The sequence below is a fragment of the Arachis stenosperma genome, chromosome 4 (assembly GCF_014773155.1).
Source record: "Arachis stenosperma cultivar V10309 chromosome 4, arast.V10309.gnm1.PFL2, whole genome shotgun sequence".
Classification (NCBI taxonomy): Eukaryota; Viridiplantae; Streptophyta; class Magnoliopsida; order Fabales; family Fabaceae; genus Arachis; species Arachis stenosperma.
In genome coordinates this window covers 86,038,026-86,048,137 of record NC_080380.1, presented here as the reverse complement: position 1 = coordinate 86,048,137, position 10,112 = coordinate 86,038,026, and the positions used below count along the sequence as shown (strand labels likewise).

The 10,112-nt window shown below is 40.2% G+C and overlaps 1 protein-coding gene across 1 annotated transcript; it reads right to left on the bottom strand.

Moving 5' to 3' along the window:
* Nucleotides 1-2,858: 2,858 nt before the first annotated feature.
* LOC130975168 (uncharacterized) lies at nucleotides 2,859-3,695 on the bottom strand. Its single transcript, XM_057899994.1, has one exon. It carries the CDS (start codon nucleotides 3,693-3,695, stop codon nucleotides 2,859-2,861), a length of 837 nt encoding a protein of 278 aa, XP_057755977.1.
* Between the last annotated feature and the right edge of the window lie 6,417 nt (nucleotides 3,696-10,112).

Below are 10,112 nucleotides of genomic sequence, written 5' to 3'. Positions count from 1 at the left end.
ATATAGAGAACTCAACTTGAAGTTTTTATTGAGACAATCATGAAAAGTGAATTACCTCAGGTTGGGTTGCCTCCCAACAAAGCGCTTTTTTAGCGTCGCTAGCTCGACGATTGCTTCTCTAGTTGAGGTTATACTTCTGTTTGGGGGCTTCCCCCATGCTGCCCAAGTAGTGTTTGAGTCTTTGCCCATTTACAGTGAATGTCCTCTTTGAGCTTTCTTCCATGATTTCTATGTGTCCATAAGGTGAGACTTTTGTGACTAGAAAGGGGCCGAACCATCTTGATTTGAGTTTCCCACGAAAGAGTTTCAGTTTGGAGTTGTAGAGAAGCACATGTTGTCCTTCTTTGAAACTTCTTGGTGCCAGGTTGAGATCATGTCTCTTTTTTCTTTTTCATTATAAATCTTGGTATTTTCATAGGCTTGAGACCTAAACTCTTCCAGTTCTTGCAGCTGCAAGATCCTCTTTTCACTAGCAGTGGTGTTGTCCAGGTTTAGTATCTTGAGAGCCCAAAAGGCTTTGTGCTCTAGCTTTAATGGTAAGTGACAGGCCTTTCCATACACTAGTTGATACGGGAACATCCCAATTGGTGTTTTGAAGGCTGTCCTGTATGCCCAAAGAGCATCATCTAGTTTCTTCGCCCAGTCCTTTCTTGATGCCCCCACAATCTTTTCCAAGATCCTTTTTAACTCTCTATTGGATATCTCGGTTTGCCCACTTGTTTGGGGATGATAAGGTGTGGCAACCTTATGCTTCACCCCATATCTTAGGAGTAGTGTCTCCAATGGTCTATTGCAGAAATGACTCCCTCCGTCACTGATGAGGGCTCGTGGGACTCCAAATCTGGTGAAGATATTCTTTCTAAGAAAGTTTATGACTACCTTGTTGTCATTTATTGGGGTTGCCACGGCCTCCACCCATTTAGATACATAGTCCACTGCTACCAAGATATACTTATTCGAATATGAGGTTGGGAATGGTCACATGAAGTCGATCCCCCATACATCGAATAGTTCAAGTTCTAGAATGTATTGCTGTGGCATCTCATTTCTCTTGGGCATATTTCCAGCCTTTTGGCACTCATTGCAGCTCCTCACCAGTTCCTTAGCATCCTTGAAGATAGTGGGCCAGAAGAACCCACATTGCAGTACTTTTGCTGCGGTTCTTTCTCCTCTAAAATGACCTCTATAGCTAGCACTATGACAACTCCACAGGACCTCTCGTCCTTCTTCTTCTAAAATGCACCTCCTAGGATTCCATCTGAGCATTTCTTGAAGAGATAAGGTTTATCCCAAATGAAGTACTTAGCATCATTGATGAATTTTCTTCTTTGATGTTTGTTGATCCCAGGGGGTAGGTCACCGGCTGCTTTAAAATTGGCAATATCTACAAACTAGGGTGCTTTTGTGAACCAACATTAATTGCTCATCTGGGAAAAACTCATTTACACTTGTAACATGTGTGGCATCTTTCTCACAAGGGATTCTGGATAGATGATCTGCTACCTTGTTCTCCATACCCTCTTTGTCTCTAATCTCAATGTTGAATTCCTACAACAATAAGATCCATCTGATTAGTCTTGGTTTTGACTCCTGTTTGGCAAATAGATATTTAAGTGCTGTGTGATCAGTGAAAACAATAATTTTAGAGCCAATGAGGTATGATCTAAATTTTTCAAATGCAAAAGCTATTGCCGGCAACTCCTTCTCGGTAGTGGTATAATTTCGTTGAGTGTCATTAAGGACCTTGCTGGCATAGGATATGACATGCACTAAATTTTCTTTTCTCTGTCCTAACACTACCCCAACTGTGAAATCAGATGCATCACACACATCAGTTTGAATGGCAGATTTCAATCAGGTAGGGTGATGATAGGAGCTGAGGACAGCTTCTTTTTCAAGTTCTCAAATGCAAGCATGCACTTCTCATCAAAGATAAATGGTGTATCAGTCATAAGGAGATTGCTTAAGGGCTTGGCTATCTTTGAAAAATCTTTAATAAACCTTCTGTAGAAGCCAGCATGCCCCAAAAAGCTCCTAATTGCCTTGACATCACTTGGTGGAGGTAATTTTTCAATTAGCTCCACCTTAGCTCTATCTACCTCAATACCTTGGTTAGAAACTTTATGGCTAAGGACTATTCCATCCGTCACCATAAAGTGGCATTTTTCCCAATTCAAGACCAAGTTGGTCTCTTGACATCTTTTTAATACCAAGGCAAGATGACTTAGGCAATTAGGAAAGGAGTCTCCAAATACTGAAAAGTCATCCATGAAAACTTCAATGAACTTCTCTATTATATCCGAGAAGATGGAAAGCATGCAGCGTTGAAAAGTTGCAGATGCATTACATATCCCAAATGGCATGCGCCTATAGGCAAACACCCCATATGGGGAAGTAAATAATGTTTTCTCCTGGTCTCTTGGATCAATCACTATTTGGTTATATCCTGAATAACCATCTAGAAAACAATAGTATGCGTGTCCTGCAAGTCTTTCTAGCATCTGGTCCATGAAGGAAAGTGGGAAATGATCTTTTCGTGTGGCTTCATTGAGTTTTCTGTAATCAATACACATCCTCCATCATGTGACAGTTCTTGTAGGGATCAGCTCATTCCTTTCATTGGGTACCATAGTAATTCCTCCTTTCTTGGGGACCACTTAGATGGGACTGACCCATGGGCTATCCGAAATTGGGTAGATTACTCCTCCTTGCCATAGCTTCATGACTTCCTTCTGTACCACTTCCTTCATAATTGGATTCAGCCTCCTTTGCTGTTGAATAGACGGTTTGGCATCATCTTCCAATAGTATCTTATGCATGCATATGGCCGAACTGATTCTCTTTAAGTCAGCAAGTGTTCATCCAATGGCATCCTTATGCTTTTGTAAGACTTGAAGTAACTCTTCCTCCTGTTCTTGGCTGAGGGCTGAATTTATGATCACTGGATAGCTTTCATTATCTCCTAAGTATGCATACTTGAGAGTGGGCGGTAGTGCCTTTAATTCAAGTTTGGATGCTTCTTTTCTTTTATTCTTCCCCTTTAGTGTGCCATGAACGTGAATTTCAGCTGTTGCAACCTCTTCGCTTGATGCTGATTTCTCTTCTTCTGTTAACCTCTCAAGTTCTTCTTCTTCAAGAGTCTCTTGCACCATAGTATCCACTGAGTTCAACCTCATACATTCTCCCAGTGAGTCTTGTGGGTAGCTCATGGCGTTGAACATATTGAATATCATTTTTTCCTCATGCAGTCTAGGGACAAGCTCACCCTTTTGGACATCAATGATGGCTCTAGCAGTGGCCAAGAATGGCCTTCCCAAGATGATAGAGGTCTTAGCTCCTTCCTCCATGTCCAATACTACGAAGTCTGCTGGAAAGATAAAGTCTCCCACCTTCACCAACAAATCTTCTACTATTCCGTGAGAAAACTTGAATGATCGGTCTGCTAGTTGCAGGGCCATTCTTGTTGGTTTGGCCTCCTCAATCCTCATTTTTCTCATCATTGCTAAGGACATCAGATTTATGCTAGCTCCTAGATCACATAAAGCCTTCTCCATTGTGATTTCCCCTATGATACAAGGGATTTGGAAGCTCCCAGGATCCTTCAATTTCTGGGGCAATTTATGCTGGATGATGGCACTGCATTCTTCGGTGAGTACCACAGCCTCATTGTTCTTCCAACTTCTCTTCTTGGTCATAAACTCCTTCAAGAACTTGGCATAGAGTGGCATTTGCTCTATTGCTTCAGCAAAGGGTATGTTGATTTGTAGTTTCTTAAAGATTTCCAAGAATCTTGAGAATTGGTTGTCCTCTCCCTTCTTCTTTAATTGCTGGGGGTATGAGGCTTTTGAAATGTATGGTTTTAGCACTTCTCCCTCTTGATGTGACTTAGGAGTGAAGACTTGAGTTTCCTCTTGTTCCTTTTCTTCTTCATCCGAGTTCTTCTCTAGTGGTTTCTTGTGGGTCTCTCTCAATTCCTTCCTATTTCTGAGGGTGATAGCCTGACACTCCTCCTTTGGAGTAGAATTAGCGTTGCTGTGAATGTTGTGGCCAGGGGCTTGCTTGAATAAGTAGCCAATTTGTGTTTCAAGTTTCTTGATGGTAGCATCTTGATTCTGCATATTGGATCACACTTCTTCCTGGAAAACTTTACTATCTTGAATTTCCTTACATATGTTTTCAAGTAGAGTCTCAATTTTGGAAAGTCTATCTTCGGTTGGTGATGGTGGGTTGAGATTAGGTGGGTGAGAATGGTGATTAGGTGGGTGTTGATAGGATCTCTGTGAGGTATGTTGGTAAGTTGCATTGTTGTTGGGATTGTGGTTGTGGCATCTCTGGTCTTGGCCTTGGTCTTGCTGATTTCCCCACCTCTCCAACCAGAATTATAAGTTTTGGAGTATGGATCATGGGTCTGTCTGGATGAGTTTCCAACATAGTTGGCTTGTTCCCAGTCACCTTCTTCTCCTACATTCACTCCTTCTTGAGCTAGTGATGAAGTGATGACTGCTGTGACTTGGTTTTCTTCCATCTTCTTGGTGAGATTTGCTAGCTGCTTGGTGATCATCTTGTTTTGAGCCAGCAATGCATCCATGTGGTTCAGCTCCATTACTCCTCGAGTATTACTTCTTTCAGAAGCATAGAAGTAGTCATTCTCAACGGCAGTCTTAATGACATCTATGGCTTCTTCAATGGTTTTTTTCTTGTTTAGAGAGCCCCCTGATGAATGGTCTACGACCTTCTTTGACTCATAAGAAAGACCTTCATAGAAGATGTGTAGTTGAACCCATTCATTGAACATGTCTGGTGGGTATCTTCTTGTTAAGTCTTTAAACCTCTCTCATGCCTCATAGAGAGTCTCACCATCTTGTTGCCTGAAAGTTTTGCACCTCAGCTTTCAGCCTATTAATTCTTTGAGGAGGGTAGAATCTTGCCAAAAACTTGTTTACCACGTCCTCCCAATTTGTTAAGCTCTCCTTCGGGAAGGACTCCAGCCACTTAGATGCTTTATTCCTGAGTGAGAAAGGGAACAAAAGCAATCTATAGACATCCAGATGAACACCATTAGACTTCACGGTGTCACATATTCTCAGGAAGGTGGTTAGATGTTGATTGGGGTCTTCTTGGGTACTTCCTCCAAATGAGCAATTGTTCTGAACAAGGGTGATAAGCTGGGTTTCAATTCAAAGTTTTTGGCATGTATGGTTGGCTTCTGGATTCTACTTCCACAATTTCCAGGGTTTGGATTGATGTAAGAGCCTAAAACTCTCCTTTCTTGCCCAGCATGATTCACAGGGCCTTCTCTGGCATGGTTGTGAGCTTCTCCTTCATGGTTTTTTTCCAAGTTCTCCTCCATGTTTGTTTCAAAGTACTCTTCTTCTTCCTCAGCACCAAAACTCTTTTCCCTCTTGCTTCCCTTAGTAATCTACAGAGGGTCCTCTCAGGTTCCGAATCAAAGAAAATTGAAGCTCCGCTTCTTCTCCCTGTCATACAACTAATAGAGCACACAATAAGAAAGTAAACGAAGTGATCATTCTTAGAGTGGCTGTTAGTGTGAGTGGTGCAAATTATCAAACAGTTAGTGGGTTAGTGAGCAGAATTATAGATAATAACAAAGAAAAAAGAAAACAACGAGGGGTGAGGGGGTGAGGAAGAAACTAAATAAACTGAAGGTAAATGACTAGATAAAATAAACAAACAAAAGAAAAATGCTCAATCTAATGAACTTCCAATTTAATCATTGTTGATACAAAATCAATCCCCGGCAACGGCGCCATAAACTTGATACACGAAAACTTGTCTCTCAACAAATTTCCCTTCAGCAAGTATATCGAATTATCGTCAAGTAAAAACTCACAATAGAGTGAGGTCGAATCCCACAGGGATTGATTGGTCAAGCAACTTTAGTTGGAAGAGTGTGCTAGTTAAGCTAAACAGAATGTAGTTGAGATTTGCAAGAAATTAAATGGCGGGAAAGTAAATTGCAGAAAATAAAAGTGCAGAATCGTAAATGGGAAATTGGGAAGATAAACATGGAAATAGATGGCAAAAAGTAAAGAGAATGGGTAAGATCAGAGATGGGGATTCATTGGGCTTAGGAGATGTTGCATTCTCCGGATCAAGTTCATTCTCATCTCTTCCTCAATCAATACATTTATTGATCTGCTTGGCAATCTTAAGTGATTAGATCCCAATTTCTTGGAAATCCAATCTCTCTAAGCTTGAACAATTGCCCAATTCCTTGATTTAATTGCTCATGGGAAGAGATGAAGTGTGGTCACTGATTATACCACATGTATTTCTAAATCAAAGTGTTGGGAAGATTACATGTCACTATATCCGCCCAGACCCCAATTTGGTCCAACATGAGAAAGCATTTCTAGCATGATCTCCTCATCCCTTTTCCAAGGCTCAGAGGAGATCCAATTATAGAGAGTTTCTTTTCCAAGACAACTAACCAATTAAAGTAAGATTAAAAGCTTTCTAGTAAATCAAGAGAAAAGAAAGAGGAAGAAGAATGAAAACTATAATTGATCCATCAAATTACACCAGAGCTCCCTAACCCAATGAAAGGGATTTAGTTGTTCATAGCTCTAGAAATGAAAATGAAAATGGGTAGAACAGAATACATGCAGTAAATATACAGAGTGTAATTCTCAAAAGTGCCAAAAAGCTCCCTATTAGTTCAAAGCTACTCCTATATATACTACTCTTCTTGATCTTCTAGTGAGTTCTCCAAGTCTTGGATATGGGCCTTTGATCTTGAGTTGAAGCAGTTACAATCTTCAGTGGGCTAAGCTTTGTTTGCAGAAAAAGTGTGAGTGAGGCATGGGCGTTAGTTAGGACGTTAGTGGCGTTAACGTTTAGTGAGAACGTGGGTTCGGGAACGTTAGTGACAATCACCTTTTCCACTAACGTTCCAACCTAAAATGATCAACGTTAACTTCAACGTTAGTGGCACTAACGTGACCTCTAACGTTGCTTCTTGGTCCTTCGCGAACATTATTGGGAATCATCTTTTCCAATAATGTTGCCTTGTGCCCCTTTTCCCTACGTTAGAGTTCACGTTAGTATAACTAACGTGACTCTTAACGTGGGCATGCCTAAGCTTCAAGAGTGTTAGTGACACTTACCTTTGTCACTAACGCTCCAAACGCCCCTCCTTCCCACGTTAGAGCTCATGTTAATTAGATTAACATAGCCACTAACGTGGTAGTGAATGCCATCTCCAATGTTAGTGACTGATGAGCGGATATTTTATACGCTTTTTGGGGGTAATTTCATGTAGATTTTAGTATGTTTTAGTTAGTTTTTAGTATAATTTTATTAGTTTTTAGGCAAAATTCATATTTCTGGACTTTACTATGAGTTTGTGTGTTTTTCTATAATTTTAGGTATTTTCTGGCTGAAATTGAGGGAGCCGAGCAAAAATCTGATTTAGGCTGAAAAAGGACTGCTAATACTGTTGGATTCTGACCTCCCTGCACTCGGAATGGATTTTTTGGAGCTACAAGAGTCGAATAGGCGCGCTCTCAATTGGGTTGGAAAGTAGACAACCAGGGCTTTCCAGCAATATATAATAGTCCATACTTTGTGCGAAGATAGATGACGTAAACTGGCGTTCAACTTCAGTTCCATGTTGCAATCTGGCGTTCAGCGCCAGAAACACGTCACGAACCAGAGTTGAACGCCAAAAACACGTTACAACTTGGAGTTCAACTCCAGAAACAGCCCAAGCACGTGAGAAGCTTAAGTCTCAGCCCCAGCACACACCAAGTGGGCTCCAGAAGTAGATTTCTGCACTATCCATTTTAGTTTACTCATTTTCTGTAAACCTAGGTTACTAGTTTGGTATTTAAACAACTTTTAGAGACTTATTTTGTACCTCGTGACATTTTTAGATCTGAATTTTACACTATTTGACGGCATGAGTCTCTAAACTCCATTGTTGGGGGTGAAGAGCTCTGTAGCGTCTCGATGAATTAATGCAATTATTTTTGTTTCTCCATTCAAGCATGCGTGTTCCTATCTAAGATGTTCATTCGCGCTTAACTATGTAGAAGGTGATGATCCGTGACACTCATCGCCTTCCTCAACCCATGAATGTGTGCCTGACAAACACCTCCGTTCTACATCAGATTGAATGAGCGTCTCTTAGATTCCTTAATCAGAATCTTCGTGGTATAAGCTAGAATTGATGGCGGCCACTCTTGAGGATCCGGAAAGTCTAAACCTTGTCTGTGGTATTCCAAGTAGGATTCAAGGATTGAATGGCTGTGACGAGCTTCAAACTCACGATTGCTGGGCGTGATGACAAACGCAAAAGAATCAATGGATCCTATTCCGATATGATCGAGAACCAACAGATGATTAGCCGTGCTGTGACAGAGCATTTCAACCATTTTCACTGAGAGGATAGGAAGTAGCCATTGACAACGGTGACACCCAACATACAGCTTGCCATGGAAGGAGCCTTGCGTGTGGGAAGAGGAGTACAAGAGAAAAGCTGAAATTCAGATGACAAAGCATCTCTAAAACTCCAACATATTCTCCATTATTACACAATAAGTATTTATTTTATGCCCTTTTTCCTTTTTCCATTGAACTTGAAAAACACTGTTTTGGCATCCTGACTAAGAATAATAAGATAAACATAGCTTGCTTCAAACGAACAATCTCCGTGGGATTCGACCTTACTCACGTAAGGTATTACTTGAACGACCCAGTGCACTTGCTGGTTAGTTGTGCGGATTGCAAAAGTGTGATTGCAATTTCGTTCACCAAGTTATTGGTTTGATTTGCCATGATCGCTGAGCTAAAACTCATCAAGATCAGGGCACCTAAGGGAACAGGAAGAGCAAGGATGTGACTTGAAGGAACTGAAGCGTCAGAAATTATCTCTTGAAGGATCAAGCATCCCACAGACTAGAGGAACACCCACTTCCCAAAATAAAGGTTGTTGAGTCCTAATCTTTGCCTTAACTCTGTGATAACTGTTCTTATTATGAATTTACCTTAGAAGTTATATATTAGTAGTAGTAATTAGTATCTCTATTTTGATTTTATCTCCAATTAAGCTTTAATTTATTTTTCTCATCATCATCAAACATGAATAAAATAGTATATTTTTAGAATAAAGAGGCAATATTTTTTCGAGTTCTTAATAAGGAAAATTCTAATTATTTATATGTGGTGGCAATACTTTTTGTCTTCTGAATGAATGCCTGAACAGTGCATATTTTTTATATTGAATTTTATGAATGTTAAAATTGTTGGCTCCTGAAAGAATGATGAACAAGAGAAATGTTATTGATGATCTGAAAAATCATGAAATTGATTCTTGAAGCAAGAAAAAGCAGTGAAAAACAAGCTTGCGAAAAAAAATGAAAAGTCAGTAATTTGCGAAAAGAAAAAAAAGCAAAAGAGGTAGAAAAAGCCAATAGCCCTTTAAACCAAAAGGCAAGGGTGAAAAGGATCCAAGGCTTTGAGCATCAATGGATAGGAGGGCCCAAGGAAATAAATCCAGGCCTAAGCGGCTAAATCAAGTTGTCCCTAACCATGTGCTTGTGGCATGCAGGTCCAAGTGAAAAGCTTGAGACTGAGTGGTTAAATTTATGATCCAAAGCAATAGAGTGTGCTTAAGAACTCTGGACACCTCTAATTGGGGACTCTAGCAAAGCTAAGTCACAATCTAAAAAGGTTCACCCAGTTATGTGTTTGTGGCATTTATGTATCCGGTGGTAATACTGGAAAACAAAGTGCTTAGGGCCACGGCCAAGACTCATAAAGTAGCTGTGTTCAAGAGTCAACATACTAAACTAGGAGAATCAATAATACGCTCTGAATTCTGAGTTCCTATGGATGCCAATCATTCTGAACTTCAAAGGATAAAGTGAGATGCCAAAACTGTTTTGAAGCAAAAAGCTACTAGTCCCGCTCATCTAATTAGAATCCGAGCTTCACTTAAAACTCTGAGATATTATTGCTTCTTGATTTCTTTATATCCCCTTTTATTTATTTAGTTGCTTGGGGACAAGCAACAGTTTAAGTTTGGTGTTGTGATCAGCGGATATTTTATACGCGTTTTGGGGGTAATTTCATGTAGATTTTAGTATGTT